At 36.9% G+C, this 20,386-nt stretch overlaps 1 protein-coding gene across 1 annotated transcript in view; it reads right to left on the bottom strand.

The window, feature by feature from the left end:
* The window catches only part of LOC114663754 (collagen alpha-1(XXVIII) chain-like), a 179,102-nt gene that overhangs the window by 62,154 nt on the left and 96,562 nt on the right, over positions 1–20,386 (bottom strand). Inside the window, exons 12-16 of the mRNA XM_028817679.2 lie at positions 11,183–11,251; positions 7,400–7,468; positions 7,200–7,268; positions 3,339–3,407; positions 3,186–3,254 (exon numbers count right to left, since the gene is read on the bottom strand). Coding sequence (XP_028673512.2) covers positions 3,186–3,254; positions 3,339–3,407; positions 7,200–7,268; positions 7,400–7,468; positions 11,183–11,251 — 345 coding nt within the window. The remainder of the gene's footprint in view (positions 1–3,185; positions 3,255–3,338; positions 3,408–7,199; positions 7,269–7,399; positions 7,469–11,182; positions 11,252–20,386) is intronic.

Raw genomic sequence — 20,386 nt, 5'->3', positions numbered from 1 at the left:
AAAGAACCACGAATACATCTGTATGTCGGCATTTTGCTTCACCACATCGAACCATTCATCAAACATCGAAGCGCGCACATCGATCACGTAGGATCCGCAAAGCAGCTTTCTGTCACAAAGTGTCTTTCTGACGCGTGCGCGAGTTGCAGTACCAGCAAAAAGTCGGGGGGGGCGCAGTGTGCTAAAAGTTGGAATGTGACGTCAGAGTCTCTGTTTACTATCTACATGTGACAGAAAGCTGCTTTGAGGATCCTACGTGATCGATGTGCGCGGATGTGGTGAAGCAAAATGCTAACATACAGATGCATTCGTGGTGTTTTTATATTCAAGCGTTGCATATTCCCGATCGTAATGACACGATACATTTTAAAAGTCTCACATACTATCTTCTGTGCCGTCTTTTTTTCTAGGGCTTCCTCCGGTACTGACAGCAGTGGCAAACAGCAATAGATCGCCACACTGAGTACATTAAATGTATGATATTCCAACTATCTGCACATTTAGAATCCTTAGATTTATACTTAATAACACTTTCATGATGAAATGCATTGAAGTATGTATGTTACATTTTACAGATAAATTGGTAATTTCTTTTAAATAATGAATACTGTTAATAATGACACACATGGGGGTGACACGGCAGAAGTAGCACTGCTGTCTCGCAGGTAGTCACGTCGCTGAAATTCCCTGCCTGGAGTTTACATGTTTTCCTGCTGGGTTTCCTCAGTGTGCTCCGGTTTCCTTCCAAACATATGCAGATTTGGTTACACTAAAATGATGCCAACGTGTATGCGTGTGCTTGTATTCACCTTGCGATGAGCTGATGCCTCGTCCAGGGATTGTTTCTACCTCGTGCCCAATGCTAGCTGAAATGGACAAATCCCTGGACTGATGGATTTAATCATTAAACATCCTTTTCAGAGATATTGCGGATAAGGTGTCATCGAAATTTAATGGGTGTTCCAGGCAATTCAAAACACAGCAAAGCTGAACCTGTTCTCCCCGTGATAATATCTTGCACTGCCACCTGGTGGATTCCTCCAGATTTATGTAAAGTATGCGCGCAAGTATAAACAGTACAATGCTTGCGTAGCAGGAGTGTCCTCTGCAGCATGTGTCACATCGCAGTATAAATCCGGCCTTAACACTAGAATTACCAGAACCTACGAGAAAACTCGTAAATCCGGCCCACCTTACATCTGTTCACACCTCTCCGTCAGCATCTTTTGCCATGTAAATGTGCCGATTAAGACAAGCAGCAAGCAGACTGCTACTGTACTTTCATTAAAAGTTCATTTTAAGTCTATAATTGTCCCAAGATATTTATAACTATCAACAATCTTAACTGTTTGGTGTGTGGGAGGATAATTTAGAGGCAATAGTAGTTAAATATTTTGGTTTGCAGTGCACATTGAAATATATAAGCATTAGTTTGAAAATGTCACGAAGGAAGCTACTAAAATGGTTACAAAACCTGTACTAGGAGGAATGTTGATGTTATGCACAAAATGTACTAAAAAGTTGACTAATATATCAGTAGATGTCCTGCATACAACAAGACTAAACAGTTGTTACATACACAGAAATCTCAGGTGGTGGCTCAACCCAAAGGGTATGTGAAGAACAAGAATATAATAAAATAGACTTTTAACTTTAATAAGTTATTTGGGTGTAGACCAACGAACCAACCAGAGTAAATGTATGCATTGATTGACACTGTTATGTAAATTCAGTTGCTTATAAAATAGTTCTGTACCCTTAATATTTTTATCATTTTGACCATGCTGTAACAGACTGCTGTAATGGATGCTCTCTTTTCAGCCTGGTGCTGCAAGGGTGGACAAGCTTTCTCCTGCCTGATTACTGACTCAAAAAGGTTTTATTAAACTTGCCCCAGTAGAGGGCACATTTCTTTCTTTAATTAAGATGTTAATATCTACCACACTGGTCTTGATGATTGTTTCTTGTGGGCAAATGGTTTCTTCTAAAATCTTTTATTAGTTCCTTAGTATTTGCAATGTTTAGTTGTAGAAAGAACTCATCAACTCTCTTAAGTGAAGCAATTTTTAAAAATGAAAAAAAAAAAATTATACCTGTTCTTGTTCTTATTAAAATGGGGTTTATGAGGCATCAGTGCAAAAAAAATGCATTAAAGCTTATCGAATACATCCATTTTCAAGCCAAGTATTTGCTCCAGTATTAATTTACGTTTTGCGATTACATGAATATTGTAAAATGACGTATCCATGTCATTCACATAACTTCAATTTATGTGAGATTGTGCTGTGATCTTCATCTTCACTTTGGAACAGAATTTCCTGCGGAAAATTGATATATACCGTGATTCTGAAAAAATAACTTCAACTTGAAAAATACCAAATTCATCATTTAATACGCTGGGGAAAACATATTGGAAGTAAAACAACAGCACGTTAAAAGGAGGCATTCTAAACTTTGCTGAATGGAAACTGGAAGACACAGTGTATTGTTATTGTTTGTCTTGTGGAATGAATGTGTATAATATCATCCACAAAAATTAGCTTTGAAATACTCAAGAGGAAGAGAGGCAAACGACTTAAGGTTAAGCCAAAGAATGTTCTCAAGATGTTAAAGGATACAAAATGAGACTTGTTGGAGGTCATACTAGAGTGCAGAAAACTTCCTGGGTACTTGGGGACCTCTCGTAATCCATAGCTGGAGAAGCGAAGGCCAAATTTCCCATTTAAGCATAAGGCCAAGCAAAATTGGCAATCTTCTTCTACCAAGAAAATAGGTGGTCTTTGACTGGTTGGCAAGCATGGAGTCTACCTGGCCTTTTCTGATGAAGGCAGAAGGGAGAGACAGAGGGTTCTAGTCTGGTTTCCCAGTGACAAAAGCAGGGTGTCCCTGACCTCAGAACTGATTCCACAGAATGGCCCACTAACTATGCTAGAAGTGAGTTTAAAAGACTCCTCTTACTGGGGTCTGGATAATTAATACAGTAGGATATTTGTTGAGTTTGATTATTCATATATTAGATATGGCACAATAAACAACACTCCTCTCTAAGCTTCAACTAAAAAAAATCAGACTTCAGCTTTCCTAATGGTTAAAGAAAGGTAAGAAATCCAAATTATGGTTTTGTGAAGTGTCCCATTATATTCATTTAAAGCAGAATGAATAAAATATTTAATTTAATTGAAGACCTTATCTCCCTGAATTCCTGCTCCTGGAGGGCCAATTGGTCCGATAATCCCTGGTGGTCCCATGCCGCCCTGCACAAATTTAGGAAACAATTCAATTACCATTTACTTTAATGTATAAGTCTTCATATTAATGAGTGAACATTAAATACTTACCTTTTCCCCTTTAGCTCCAATTCCTGGTAAACCACGAGCACCTCGTGGTCCTTCATAGCCTCTGTCACCCTTAAAAGAGAAAAGAACTTTTAAAACATCTAAAGAAACATACACGGCAATGTTCTGTATTTCACTAAAAGTGTTTGTATTTCTATAGCTCAGAGAAGTGAAATGATTGATAATAACATGATGGATATTTGTTCCTTGAAAATCCAACCAGTCAACAAAGTAAGAAAACATCTGACAGCCAAAAAAGAAAATGCAAGGGTTTTCGAATTTAATAGGATTACTAATATAAAGGGATGAGCTTAAGTTGCATATACCATAACTCTAAAAGCTGTAATGAAAACATTGACAGCCAAAAGTAAATAGAAAAGCATAAGAAAATAAAAATATTAAGTGGAGCAAACAGACACCCTGTGTATGCATGGTATGGGACTCATAATAAACAAACAGGTAACGAAATAGTCCAATGTGACTTGTCAACTGTTACAATTTACAAAAGCAATACCAATTTTTTTCAGTCAGTTTATTTAGAAATACAGTGTATGGCACATATCTCAGCCAGTCTGTGTTTCTTTGCAAATGACAGTCAAGATGAATACTGATCAAGAAAGCAAAAGACAGATCCAGAGGTGAATCCAGTGGTGTGCATACAAGGAGAAGCATTATGGTATGTGAAACTGTAAGGCAGCAATGAACTCATTAGAGCTTGGTGTCATTCACTGTACTAACGAGTGCAAAAATCTACTTTTTACAAACATTCCACAAATGACTAACATTTCTGAAAGGTGAAAATTAAGAGAACATAAGAAGATGGTTAAGTCATTTTTTTCTAATGTCATCAATTAAAAGAGTTCAACGTATATGAAATTCCTTAGTGGGGTTTACAGAAATTAATGCCAGTTTACTAATTTTTAAATAATATTGAAATAGTTTATTTATGTTACATTTATCTAGAGTATTCAGAAATTGGAATTTTATTGTAGAAAATTATGTGAAATCTTACATATGTTTCTATAAAAATCTATATATAATATTATAAAGTATTTCTGTATATCCATAATTCATAATTGCATTACTCAGTATAAATATTCAGATGGAAATTCATTTTGCCTGCAGCAGATATGTCTAAAAGAAATGTGCTCCATGAATATATTAGGAGCAATAGGCTGTATGCTAATAAATGAAGATATTGTCCTGATTTGTTTTAAATAATTCTGTAAATATAAAATAGCAATTGTTGAGATTAGCAGCTTCACCTAATAAAACACTTCCTCTTTTAAAAATGTAGTATTTATGTAAATACTACAATATCTCAGGATCACAGGCAGCAAATTTGTATCTTCGAAAAAATCTCACTTTTTATCTCCTTTTGGAAGCTTCATTTTGTGTATGCAGATATGCCTGAGTCTGAGCTCCTATGTATATGCCTTGCAAAATGAACTACTTTTTTTTGTCTTTAAATAGTTCATATATCATTATATCTAAATCTATGTTATGTATTGTTTATCTGTATATACACATCTACATAGTATATACAGAATATATATTTTTAAATATTTCAAACACTGTATATACATACATATACATAATATAATGTGTGTATATATAGCATGAAATTGCTGCAGTGGTAAAAGTCTCCAGAACTTCACCAAATCTAAATATATATTATAAATTGTTTATCTATTTGTTTAACCAAAGAGTTAAAATTGAGGGCCTTCTCTGTTCCCTGAGCCTCAGTTCTTTCTATCCCCTTCTCACCCCCATCACTCATCGGGCTCCTCAGAAGGGGACAAGACGCCATTAAAATGGCTATCATCCTAGCACCATTTCTCTGGTATCTGTAGGATAATCTCTTGAAGCAAATTGGCCATTCCTGCTCCTGTTCTACCCTACTTAGGCTCTTTTTTTATCCCCAGTGAATTTAGGTATGCCAAGTGAGCTGCGAAGCTCCAGTGAAGAACTGCTGCACTAACTACCTGTATGCATCTTAATTCAATTAGTAAATTTCCTCATCAAGACCTCAGTGATCACAAAGCTTTGCAGCGGAACACACCCACACTCACCAAGCTTGAGACACACTATTTTTATTTAAAATCCCAGCCAGCATCGCCACCGACCTCTATTGTGCTCCACCACAGTCTGACAGTCAACTGTTAGCAGAATTCTGTGTTTCTTTATTTTATGAAAGGCATTAATATAAGAAATACTAAGATAAAAATTCAAAGTTGCTGGATTTGCGCTACAAAATCTCTGATTTCAGTTAGTGATCCATAATTACTCCTTTGCCACGAAGATCAATTAACAGTGGGCAGCCTGTCAGCCTTGATGCATGTGTCACAGGCAGCATCGAGTTAAAGAACTGCCTTGACCAGCTCTGGACTCTTCAGGCTAACATCTTCTTGAGTTTAGAAGACAGACATGTACAGTGGCCAAGACTGAACAGAGTCTGAGGTTGAAGAAGTGCTGTTTATAAAAGAAAGGGGTGGGGGGGGGGGGGGGGGGGGTTGACGGGAGATGCAATGCAAAGAGGAATAGAATAGGAAGGTGAAGAACTAAAGCAAAAGTTATTTTTTGCTGGAAATTATAAAGTGTATTATACTGACTTGCAAGAGACAGTAAGAAGGAAATGTAAATGATTGGGAGAATTGTGAGTCAATGGACTAAAAATCAAAATCAACAGTCAGAGTGATCTTTTGTTGAAGTAAAAACATGATCGAAAATTCAAAGTGAAGATCTGAAACACCACAAGGACTCGATAATGATCTACTAATGCAGCAAAACAAGGTTTATACATCAATCTTGGATACCCTAGAAACACCTGAGGTGAACTTCGTATTGTTGAAGATTGACATCACAAATGAGCATATAGTACTCCAAACAATTCTGGGTAAAATCACCATGTTGATGGCAGAAATACAATAATTAACATTAACATAAATGGGAAACAAAGTAGGTATTGAAAGAAAATGGGATTAAATAATAAACTTTTTTAAAACAGTTTCTAGATTAAATCAAATTTGAATTTCAATTCCTTCAGTCTTCAAACCATATAACCTCTATACACTATTGATAAGAACTGTACAGGAATTTACACAAAAAAACTGTAAATCTTGGATATCATAATAGTGCTCCACAGTGGAAGTTTTAGACCCATTTCTCATGTATCTAAGTTTATTGATTTAGTAGCACAGATGTTGTAATTATTACAAATAAATGGTTAAGTAAGAGCATAACAAACTAATGTATCTGAGCAAATGTCACTTTGTCCTGTTTGCAGACCACATGACTGGTAGTCTGTGAAGCACACTTGGAGTTCCTTTTAATGCTGATTTGATTTATTTTTTGATACTTATTTTTATCATAATATCTGCTCCATTTTGTACAGTTTTTTTCTCATTTTGAATGCTGCCATTTTATACTGGCTTTTCACAACTGTTCATGCCAATGATAGCTGTTGACGGCCATGTGACTGATGGTGCCACAGTGAATACTAATGTCATTATGCATTAATTATAGTAGATGGTGGTGGAGTAATATGGCATGACAAGCTTTAGATTCAGAACAATCTGTAAGTGATAATGAAGGCCAAAAATGTGAGCGTTTGATGGGATCTTGTTCATTTTGAATTTTTTGAGTAGAATTTTTTTGTTTAGTGTTTCTGATTTGTGGCAATTGAATTCTGACCTGACACTAATTTGCTCTTTGAAAAATTCTTCATTTCATTGTCCATATTTCAAATGTTCCTATACTGTCCTTTACCACACATACAGTATGTTGCATATTCAGGTACAGGGAAACATATTCTCTGTAAAATTTATCAAATATCTTTGAGCAAAACTTTAAATGTTTGCTTACCTTGGGACCAGTAACCCCTTCACCTGGTGGTCCTGAATTCCCAGGAAAACCAATAGGACCTGAAGGACCCTGGGAAATATTAAACCTAATTAGTTAATTTAAGGCATTAAAAATAATATATACAAAATAAATATATTAGTAAAAATAACATGGAAGAGTTTTATACATCTCAGGCTTAAAAGTAAAAATAAATGTCTTACAGGTGAACCTGGCTCTCCAATGCCAGTGGGTCCCACTGGGCCAGGTCTTCCTTGTATGCCTTTATCTCCCTGTAGAATAAACATTCCACCAGTGAGAAAAAAATACCATCACCTACAAATGATTTTAGTTCACCTAGTAGAGAAAATCTAAAGTGAAATGTTAAATTTCAAAACAATTGTTTCAGGGAACAGCAGTATAGTCATTAATAGATAGATAGATAGATAGATAGATAGATAGATAGATAGATAGATAGATAGATAGATAGATAGATAGATAGATAGATAGATAGATAGATAGATAGATAGATAGATAGATAGATAGATAGATAGATAGATAGATAGATAGATAGATAGATACTTTATTAAGGATTTTAGACTTATAAATAACTCTTACAAGTAGGGATATGGAAACTCTACATGAACTATTAATGATTCTAATTCCTTGAATAATCTAGAAAAGCTCATTTCAATTGTGCTTTAATCTTCCACACAGGTGACTCAAGGAAGTACCTTATTGGCAGTGATGGAGAGACTCAAAAATATTATAAATAATTCCAAAACAGCAAGGAACTGTCAGAAACCTATTTTAATGAAACCTTATATCAAAGACTTATTCCTTATGAAAAAGTAAAAAAACAGAAAAGCAAAATTCAAAATACTAAATATTAAATTCAAAAATCAAAAATAAGAAATAACTGACCATAATAACAGGAAATGGTGCATTGTGCCAAAACCCCAAAAAGGCTCTTTGAGAATATGGACAAGACTTAGAGGACTTGTTTAACTCAGAGGCATCTATGGAAGTAGATGTGAGTGTCTACAGTACTTACCTCATTTGTCCAAAAGTGAAATTTAGCTTTTTCAAAAGTTCAAAAAATATTATGAAAAACAAAAATAATCCCCCCACCCCCTCACCCCAAAGACACATGAAAAGTAAGAAAAAAAAATCTGACATTACAGGCACTTTATCATTAGTAGCATTCCTTTATCAACTTCTGCTGAATAAATTGTTGGCTAAAATAACTCAATAGTGTGTCAGAGATACTCAACCGTGCGTTCATAATGGCACTCGGTTTTTTCTTCATTCTCTTCTCAACTACTACTTCCAACAGGTTAAGAGCATGTTCCATTTTGGAGCCGGCTTTTTAATTAGTTTGTTGATTCGGTGGGCCTCACTTGAATTGATGTTACCGGCCCAGAAAATTGCAATGGCTATCACTGAGTTGTAGAAGATGTGAAATATGTCATGACAGGAACACCACAGGAACTACAGGAAGCTTGTTCTGCCCTTCTTATATAGTTCCACAGTGTTTTGAGATCAGGCCAACCTGTCATTGATGTGCATCCCCAAATACTTGTAGGAGTGTACAACCTCTATATCCACTTTGTGAATACTGTAGTGACCAGACATAGAGACAGCTTGGTGCAGTGAAAGTCAATAACCACTTCCTTGGTTTTGACAATGTTAAGTTGAAGACAATTCTTTCTGCATCAGGGAGCAAAGTTCTCTATCTGATTCCTCTACTTTATCTCATCCCCCTTATTAATACACCCCATAAGTGAAGAATCGTCACAGAATTTCTGCAAGTGACATGACCTTGTGTTATACAGGGTGAGTTAAAATTATGTTAACACTAATGGATTATTTTTTCTCTCGACCATACCTTTCCAGGTCAATGGACAGGTCGTGGTGGACCTTTGCCATGGCCTCTGCTCTCCCCTGATTTGACACTCTGTGATTTCTGGTTATGAGGTATGGTGAAGAAGCACATGAAAAGTTTGTGATATCAATGACCTGAAGGACAGAATATGGACCGTGGTATCATCTATTCACCGCGAAATGTGTGTCTGGGCTTTAAAAGGTACTGTTACTCGTTATTTTTTGTGTGTTGAACATGATGGCAAACAAGTTGAGACATTCCTGTAAATCATCTTGCACATATGAAGTATGTTTTGTGAATAAATTGTTTCCGCCATTCATATGTTAACATAATTTTGACTCACCCTGTATTTATAATCTTAGATATATTGGATTTTGGATTTCTATGTTTTGGGATTTTGTAAGTATATTTTTGTTCATTTATTTTGGTTTCTGGATATTTTATTTTTGTCTTTGACTGTAATTTTTTTTTGGATTTCGGTCTGGGTTTTGGATGCTTCCTGGGGCCTCATGCATAATGCCGTGCGTAGAATTCACACTATAACATGGCGTACGGACAAAAGCAGAAATGTGCGTACACAAAAAAAAATCCAGATGCATAAATCTGTGTGTTCGCCAGCTTCCACATTCTTCCGCTACATAAATCCCGGTCAGCATGAAAGTAACACACGTGCACGCGCCTGCCAACACTCCCCAACTCCTCACAGAATTATGCCTCTTTGAATATGCAAATCAATATAAATAGCCCTTAATCTCGGTGTTCTGTGAAAAGGCAATGGCAAAAGCACGGGGGAAAATAGAAGAATTTCAATGAATATCAAGTGGAGGCAAGGAAAACCGTACTATTTGTTAATACGCACTTTTTAAAATGGCGCAGGTTGTGCAATATTATAACTGTATCTCAAGTTTACAGTGAGGTGATTGTGCTAATAAGTACAAACAGTTCTACAAGGAGCAGTTGATGGACTGATTGATTGCGTTTATAGTTCTTCGGATTAAACTGTTTTTGAACCGCGAGGTCAGTACAGGAAAGGCTCTGAAGCGTTTGTCGGATAAGAACAGTTCAATAAGCAGCATGGTTGAGGCAGCCTGTGCTAGATGCTGTATACTGATAATTCTCTTCCCAATCAGCTGCTGTAGAGCTGTGATTCCACACTCAGATACAGCTATATAAATACTCCAAGTGGTGCAGTAAGAGTAATATGGAAAAAGATGATCCACTGTGGCAACCCCTAACGGGATAAGCTGAAAGAAGAAGGAGAAGGTGCAGTGAGAGTAACAACGCTAAAGCAGCTATGGTATTTGGAATAGTTTGGCCATTCCGCATCGACCATTATATTGTTACAGGTTAATTACAATTAGATACCTTAAACTAATAAACAATATGTGGTTAATTTCAATGTATTTGATAAAGCCGTGTCAGGGATGTGGATCTATAAAAGAAAGGGAAACCAAACTGGAACAAAAGCACTGCTTTGACGCTGGGTGCCGCCAGTTTGCAAAACCGAGTGGAGAACTTGCGTATGCCAGGGATTGAGCTAGCGTGAAAATGTGCGTGGCTTTACGCCAAGTTTAGGTTTTATACATCGCGATGTGAGCATGGAAACAGGCTTATGTAACATTTTTGTGCATATGCACTGTTTATACATGAGGCCCCTGGTCTGCCTCATTTGACAAATTACTTTGATTCCTTGTACTCTTGACTTTGTTTTTTGAATAGCTTGTAATAACAAATATTAATTATAAGAGTTTATAACAGTTCCCCTCTACCTTCTTATATTTGTAGGCTTGACCTTGTTTTTGTGCATGTAAGCCAAAAGCCTGCTTCCTGTGTTTCAGGGCCAGGCCTACTTTATATTAAGAGGGCTTCACAGAGTTTTGAGGTCTAGTTTTTACTAAAGCCTTTCTTCACTTTTTCGGAGTTTGCACTGTCTCTGTATTTATGTGAAAATACTCATGTGGATAGGAATGTGAGCTGTAATGTTGTTTGCATCCTTGAACTATGCAAGAAAGACAGAGTACATTATGAAATTACAAAGGTTTTTAATTACAACTCTATAATATTGCTTCTTATCTGTAGGGACAAAAGCTTTATAAAGTGCATTTAACACACTTAAGCTCACCTTAGGTCCTGGAAATCCAATGCCACTCTCACCTTGAGGTCCTGGCAGTCCATCTGGGCCATGATCTCCCTAGCAACATAAAAAAATAAAATAAATGCACCTTTAATCATGCTTCATTAAATATGGATGTGGATGACAAAAAAGAAGGGTTGCTTCCTTATTGTCTTTGAACACTATTTTATTTGCATAATGAAGTATAATAAGACATTGGACATACTACTGTGACAAAGTTAAAAACCTAAAGGATGTAACATCACCTTCACCTCAGTTGGTGAAGACAAACAGAAGGAAGCATGACCAGCACAGTTACCAAAAACTCCCAAACTACTGGGTCTTGAATCTTGATCTTGGTCTTAATCGAGAGCTTACGAAGTGAAACACGTAACAGAACAGACTTAGATGATTTGCTAATGTTTAAATATGAACAAATGACAGGTGTTCTGTAGAGTCCACTGTAAAGGCAGGTAATAAGGCCCAAATCAGATATCCTCTTTTTCTTTTTAGAATGGATAAGACAGAGAAGGGTAGTAACCAAACATAAGCAATGTCACTTCCGTCTGCTTGACAGACATTTCTGGTCTGCCAGGACAAAACAATGGCACCAGGCAGAACTGGATTATCATATGTTCAATCACCTTCCTAGAGGACTCCTTGCATCTGAAGAGAAATACAGCATACCAAGTGCTGTTTTACTAACTTGCTATTTAAAACCCTTTCTAGTTGAGTTCTCTGAGTGAAGCCCTAAAACCTGGCCTTGTTGCTTCTCATTTTCTTTTTTACAATGTTTCTGAAAACAAGCAAACATTTCAAACAAGCTGAAGGTCATTAAGCAGATATGAGCCATGGAATAATCTGCAGGAAAAACTCTCAAAAAGGCATTTGCCTAAAGAAATGCTGTGCATAAATATGTGATTTTGAAGCAAAGGAGAAAGATTTTAAGGAAAACATGTCAAGTAACTGAACACGCAATGGATGAAGGCAGATTATTGTTGGTTTCTAAAATGTCAATTACTTTAGGCAGAATTGAAGGTAACATTGTGAATTTAGTGGCCCTGGACTAGAAATATCAAGCTTTATGTGAAAAGCATAAGCTATCTAAACCACATCCGATGGACTTGCCTTTATTTGTTCAGTCCAAGATTATATCTAATATAGTGCACGGTGGCGCAGTGGGTAACCCTAACCCTCCCTGCGTTTAGTTTGCATGTTCTCCCCGTGTCTGCATGGGTTTCCTCTGGGTACTCCGGTTTCCTCCCACATTCCAAAGACATGCGGGTTAGGTGGATTGGCAATTCTAAATTGGCCCTAGTGTGTGCTTGGTGTGTGTCTGTGTTTGTGTGTGTCCTGCGGTGGGTTGGCACCCTGCCCGGGTTTGTTTCCTGCCTTGTACCCTGTGTTGGCTGGGATTGGCTCCAGCAGACCCCCGTTACCCTGTAGTTGGGATATAGCGGGTTGGATGATGGATGGATCTCCATCTTCCTTCAGAGAATTACATAAATGACGAGGTGCACTAGAGATGCCTCTTGTGACAAACAGAAATGCCTTTGAGATTAGTCATTAGAATTAAGTTGCCATTTCTGTGTGGGTCCATGAGATTCCATTGTATATTAGGAAGACCTAATACAGGTTCCTTTTTATCTAGTACCTACCTTCATTGTATGGGATCTAGCAATATGCGCAAGTGTGAGAGAGAATTTGATCAGAGTACCCACTGATTGTGTCTGAATAAAAAGCAAAGCTAAATTAGGTTGATTGAAGTGACTTTATATGATATTAACCTCACTGAAATCAGAATATACATATACCATAAAGGTACATGATTTACCCATGACCAGCTTCCCATACAAGAAGTATACAGTAACATATATTGTGAATTACAAATAACAGCTTGTGTTAAAACATTACAGTCTAAGAATGTGAGTTGGTACTTTCCCTTTTCTCTTACATAAGACACACATTTTGAAGAAAGGGCTTTTTTGCTATGAGATGTATGAACATTACTGTTACTTCAGCTGTTGCCTTAGCGACAGTCTAGCTCCATAGAATCATGCTAATGGAAAACTTTTTAGCAAGTTTTCTATTCTGCCATTTTCTGGGGCAGCGATACAGCAATGACACAAAAGATATTTCTCTGTTATAGAATACTAGCAAAATACCCGCGCTTCGCAGCGGAGAAGTAGTGTGTTAAAGAGGTTATGAAAAAGTAAAGGAAACATTTTAAAAATAACGTAACATGATTGTCAATGTAATTGTGTTGTCATTGTTATGAGTGTTGCTGTCATATATATATACATATACACATATACACACACATATACACACATATACAGATATATTATATATACATATACACATATATTTTTTATATATATATTTTTTATATATATATATATATATATATATATATATATATATATATATATATATATACACATACATACATACATACATATACACACATAGATGCACTTACAATAACATAGAAATCAATATAAACAACATTAACATCATTATCATATGAGAATATGAAGTAATATATAAGAAGCACATTTCATATAAATATAAATTATTAAACAGTAAAATCTTCTTCTATAATTTGCTACCGTGGCTTTTCGTTGGTCTGTCCAGGATTTTCAATCACATGTAGCTTGCAAAGCGTTTCACGTATTGACTTGAAATGTGGTAGACATATAATACGTCACGTCTGCTATCCGTTTTATGGGTGATGAATGTATTACTCTTTTTATGTTTATTTTATTTTAGAATCAACTCCTATCTGCGCACACCAGGGCGGCCGTGGGCAGATGCGTATGGTGTATTCACTCCATGTTATCGTGCATTGCGCTGTCACTGGTATTTTGATAAAAGAATTTGAACAATATATAAGAAGCGTATAAATTATTAAACAGTAAAACATTAACATTTAAGAAGTAAAGTTACATTGAGTACTACTGCAGTGCCTTCGGGTATACCTCATTTTTTCTTTGCCCATTACATGCTTAAATGTATACATTTTTTGGTGTACCTACCCGAGAACACGCGACATATAACCGACCGTGGGAGAAGCATGGATTTTAAACACGCGTTGAGTTCATCTGCTGGTCTCCCTCGTGGAATAACTGTTAATGTTTGAGTAAAATGTACAGCGAGTAAAACGACATTACCTCCTTTTTTTTTTTTATGATCTCTGAGATCTTGCTTTTTTCGGTTCAAGGCTTCATAAGCTGTTTTATGTTCAATGTTGTACTTAATAAGTACTAATTATCCCAAACCATCATGTTTGAATGTTGCAAGACTTTCGCCTTGTATGTAGATCGGGGTAATTACATTCATTGCATTCCTAGTCTGAATCACAATGTGATTGTATGGGTGGTTACCTGGCACTGTAGGGTTGCCACCCGTCGTTTAAAATACGGAATCGTGCCGCGTTTGAGAATGAAATTGCGCGTCCCGTTTTGAATCAATACTGGACGGGATTTATCCCGTATTTTTTTTATAATTTTTTTTTAAAGCAGCGTCTCATGCAAATCATCCCACACGCATTTTATGAAGATGCCTCCTTTCCTACTTTTGATTGGGTAATACTTGATGTCATCGTTAGTTTGATTGGTGTTTTTAACTGTCCAGTGAGGAGGGCGTGTCTTTTAAGTACAGTCTGCAAAGTGTTGGCACTGAGATGTTGCGTCAGCGCCATAGTTGAAGCCCCTAACGTTGCGGTCAGCAAGTCGGCTAACATCCGCCATGTGCCGTCTTTCAGTTGCGAGAAGCAGATCATAGAATGGTTGAAACTGTTGCCCCTAACGTTGCGCCACGGCGTGTGCTTCGTTTATACCTCGTGTCTTCTCATTAAAGTTTTATCTCGCAAATATGTTATTGCAATCCGCAGCGGGAGCGTTTCTATAAACTTAATTTAAAGTTACGTTTTACACCGTGCTTTGTTTCCCTTATGAACATGCTTGTATGCTTAACTCGCTCCGTTCTCAATTGTTTAATTAATTTTTTGCTCTTCGCTGTTTGCGGGTGTTCCTCCATTTCCCCCTACTTCATTCTTTTATCTCGCGAATATGTTATTGCAATCCTTAACGGGAGCGTTTCAATAAACTGATTGAAAATAGTTTTGCATTTACCTTTTTAGTAAAAGGCGAGCTTTTAAGCCTGAGAAATCACCCCGTAAATGCACACGTTTAATTGGACATGTGTTAATATGTATGGTTACACAGTATTAAAAGACAGTGAACAACGTCAGTTACCTTTCTTCCCGCGTTTGATAAAAGGTGAGCTTTTAAGCCTGAGAAATCACCCCGTAAATGCACACGTTTAATTGGACATGTGTTAATATGTATGGTTACACAGTATTAAAAGACAGTGAACAACGTCAGTTACCTTTCTTCCCGCGTTTGATAAAAGGTGAGCTTTTAAGCCTGAGAAATCACCCCGTAAATGCACACGTTTAATTGCACATGTGTTAATATGTATGCTTACACAATATTAAAAGACAGTCAAAAATTAACGTCATTTACCTTCGTTCCCGCGTGTGACTCGTGCTGTAAATCTCTTCCTTGTTTTTAGTTCACGTGATTATGTAGGAGGCGTGATGACGCGATACGTGACTCCGCCTCCTCCATTACAGTGTATGGACAAAAAATATGTTCCAGTTATGACCATTACGCTTTGAATTTCGAAATGAAACCTGCCTAACTTTTGTAAGTAAGCTGTAAGGAATGAGCCTGCCAAATTTCAGCCTTCCACCTACACGGGAAGTTGGAGAATTAGTGATGAGTGAGTCAGTCAGTGAGTGAGTGAGTCAGTCAGTCAGTCAGTGAGGGCTTTGCCTTTTATTATTATAGATAACCTACAAGCAAATGTTGACTAAAATGTTTTTAGAAAGGAACCGTTACAGAAAGATTGTACAGTAATATAGTATGGTCGGATTCTTATATGGCTGCTTATTAGGTATGGTAGTTTGAATATAAAATACATTATTATGTACTGACCGGCATGACAGAGGAGTTTTAAAGCATTATGATAGACTAGCTGTGTACGCCCGTGCTGTAAAAAGCCTGGGGTCCTAGAAACTATTGAAATCTTCAGAAAAAAAAACTGAAATGTAAAGATGTCAGGTAATTGAAAGGAACTACTCTGGGCATCTCTCTCCCAGGAGGATTCGTTTTGTCGACGTGCACGCATCACTTGTGTATTAGCGGTGGGAGGAAAAGTAAAAGGGATACCGTTTTGCCAATGTTAGTGGCTAAGCGACTTTGCCTTTCTTCGGAGGTTTCGTTTTGCTGACGTGCTCACCTCGCTTGTGTTATTAGTGGCTAAACGAGTTTTCTGTTTCCTTGGAGGCAGTAGCCCTTACCCCGACTCCACCTCTCACTTCCGGGCCGGACAGATACACACACTTCCATGCGTAGATGTTTATATACTGTATAAGATAATCTGAGACATAAGCAGTCAAGGCGCTTTCTTAATACTGTATGTCTACTGGTATTATGCCTGAGCTGTAAACAGCAAATCAGAAATAACACGTAAGAATTTTAATTTAGAAAAAGATCAGGAAATGCTGGGCTTTCTTTTCAGGTGTGAGCAACAAAAAGTCAAAAAGAATAGAGTTGGTAGACATACTTCACTTTCTCTAACAATAAGTTAATAATGAGTGTGTGCCATTTTTTATAATACCAATGCAATGAGATGTGCTGAAACAAATTAGGGCTGGTTTTTACTTCATGGTCAGAATGCATACGCGCATGCATCATGGCTGCCACGCATTCCCAGCATTCTTTTGACATATCCCCTGAGCACATCCTCAGAAATTAACATGATGCGTGCAGGAGTTGCAGCATGTGTGGCGTGTGTGTGCAAGTTTTGGTAGTGACGTCAGCATCATTGTTTATTATCGACATGTGACGGCAGGCTTGCAGTTTTGGCGACATCAATCTGCATGCTTCGATGTTTGATGACTGGTTTGATGCAGTGAAGCAAATCATAAAACTTAAATGCTGACATGTAAATATCTTCATGGTTCTTTTCTTCACCCTTTGCTCGCATAGCCAATACAAGCATTGCATTTTTCATCATAATGATGCAATACATTTAAAGGAATCACATACTGTCTTGAAATTCTGTGTCATTGTTGCCATCTTTATTTATTGTTTTTTTTTTTGCACCTTTGCAAGAGCATCAGAATGCAAATACTTATTATGTTTAATATCTTTCTTCCCTCAACTCACAACACAATGAAAACTGATTTCTCCCTGTGATGATTGCTCACACTGACACCTGGTGGAATCCTCCAGATTTACTTCAAGCTCATTCATCACCTAGCGTTAAGAATATTCCCAACCTTAGGGGTTCGTGGAATTGGAGGATTTTTTTGATAAAATTTGTGCAGCTCAGGCATGGGGGTGTAGGTATGCACCGTTGAAACGCCGTGAAGCCGCAGTGTATGCGATGGGGAAGTTTGTTCATTACGCATTTACATGCAACTGTGTTCAGCTCAGCCAGTTTCCTCATTGATAGTCTGCAGGTCGTTGCAAGTATCTACACCCACAAAGCTGTAAAAAGAAGGGGAGGATCGAAAAAAAGAAAGGACTAAGAAATGAAAGGAGAAAATCTATCGTGATGATTGATGAGAAACAAAGGTAGGTGGATTGGGAGAGTGAACCAGTGCAGTGGACAGGAGGCTAGGTGGTCGAGAGGCCCCACGGTGAGCAAGAGAAATGGCGCTCCAGGGACGGACCTCTCCTGTTCAGCAGTTGACGGAATGGGAGCAGCTGATGGCTTTATGGGTTGCTCTACAAATGCCAAGAGATGGTGGTGGGATGACAGAGCCAGTATTTGGGTGTCCTAACAGTGACTGGAATGAAAGCCATTTAATGGTTGACTGCACTTACCAGTGTTTCAGCCCAATGGGGGGAAGGGGGGGGAGAGACAAGATAGAGAAAGGCAGAGAGACACATTAAGGTTCACTTGAGAATGGAGAGAAAAACAACCAATTTTAAATCTGTGGTTTCAATCTTGATTTTAATCATTTCAAATTTATTTATTTATTTATTGACTAATTTTATCTCCCACATGAGTACTTGTTTTTATTAGATTATTTATGTATCATTTATTTATTGAACAATGCACTGTCCTATTTATTTGGACACTGCTTTGATGGAATAAAACTGCACCAAACACTTATGCACCATCTTGTTGTTTGGTGTCTTCATTATACTAGCCCATATTGGCTTCATGACTATTGATGTCCCAGGAAATGGGTGATATCAAGGCTGCAGGCATCACTTAAGGTCAGACAGTTATATTTTTTTCACTTTGAGAATTATTTTCTCTTAAAGTAAACTTTTTAAACAAAAATATAGCATAGCAATATGGGCTGCTTGTTTTCTAGAACTTTTCAGTGTTGTTTCCCTCCATTATAATATTTCCTGAATATAATGATTTATTAAATCATGGTGCCACAACATTAGTTTGTTTTACAATTGGGTGCCACCATGTTATGATACCCATTACTGGCACGCTGCTGCTGGTTGCCATAGAATATTGTTTAAAACGTCACAGTGTCTTGTGTTTGCATATTTCTTTCTTGAACTGAAAACTTGCTGTTTTGTTCCTGAGTTTGATTTCTGGCTAGTGATTAAGCTTTGGTGCAAAAAGGTTTCATCATTAAGGTTTTGACGTGTCTCTGGTTTTGACTATGTTTTTTCTCCTGGTCGTCTTTGCCCCCTTGGGCAGAACATAGACTTGCACTTTTGTAAGGTCGCATTACCAGCGATTGTGCTGATACTAACAGCAATATGGCAGTACCCATAGGAAAAACATGCAAAATGGTGTAAGTGACAAGAGACATAATGGCCCAATAAAAAAGTCTCCTTTATAATCATTTAATAATAATGCCTATAAATAATAGTTCAAAAATAATTCCCATAAATGGATGATAACCTAGAAATATTATAATACTTGAGGAGAGCCTTAGCTGTGACAGAATAAAAAGCTCTGCCCTAACACCATCCAGAAGAAGCTCCACAGTTAGCTCCTTATGCTTTGTTCAGGAATTTTAGGTTAACATATCCATGATGTCCCACACATCTAGACTTTTTCTTATATTATAGTTCTGATGAAAAAAAGAAGAATTTTGATGTGTCAAAACATGCACCTCATAATGGTTGGTGTTTTTTAGGAAGATTTTTTTGCAGCAAACAACTTGTTTGAGAAAGCAGGGAAAATACTCCTATTTCACCCAAAATAAAGATCTTCAAAATCATCACTGAATTACATTTCAGCTTCGAAAGAATTTTTGGAGTCAAGATTTAATCCAAAATGAATGAACTGATTGATTTTTATAAATATATAATATCAATTATATATTTTTGTGCAAATATTTTTAATTGATGTTAAAACTCAAAATAAGGATATTGTTTACACTGCTTTATCAGAAGATATAAATGCTATTTTGGTTTTAATACTATTTTCTGCTTTCTAAAAAAAGTTTTACACATGAGAATGATTTTGTGGAGTTTTTAACTTTTTCTAAAGCTACTCTGGCCCAGGGTTCTTGGAACTTTCTAGAATACTGTTGAGAAAAGCCAAGCAAAATGACACCTTTTATTGGCCAATAAAAGGTGTCATTTTGCTTGGCTTTTCTCTACATTCATAATGGCTAACACGGTACAACACCCTAGTACTACTAGAATACTGTTGGAATTTTTGAGTGTTAGGGCCTCCGCTACTGCACCTGATAAAAGTATGTAACACAGTTCACAACTCTGATATATGACTGTAGCTCTGGTAAAATATAATTTCTCATTCATTGTCTTTGTGTTCCAAAAATCTGCTGCTAAAGAATATTTTTCCAGTCTAGCAATTTCAGACATTATTAATACAGTATGACATTCAGCTAGCAACTGTACTCCTTTCAACAAAGCATTCCCTGTTGCTCTACCTAAACAGTTCCTTTCAAATGTATGCCTGCCTGAAGCCAGCAAAAGACGTGCATAAGATTAGGAATTCTAATTTTACTTGGCATACTTACAAAGTTTTTACTATAATAGCCATATAAAATAAATATGAGCAATATTACAGAACAACAGAAAAATACTTTTGTCTTGCATTATAGTAGTAGCTATAAAGTTGAATTAATCTAAAATTGTTAAATGAATTTATCTAGAAATGAGACAAGTTACCAGAAATCACAACATGTAC

The sequence above is a fragment of the Erpetoichthys calabaricus genome, chromosome 13 (genome assembly GCF_900747795.2).
Source record: "Erpetoichthys calabaricus chromosome 13, fErpCal1.3, whole genome shotgun sequence".
Classification (NCBI taxonomy): Eukaryota; Metazoa; Chordata; class Cladistia; order Polypteriformes; family Polypteridae; genus Erpetoichthys; species Erpetoichthys calabaricus.
The sequence above is the reverse complement of the archived record's forward strand: the minus strand, read 5'-3'. Positions and strand labels throughout refer to the sequence as shown.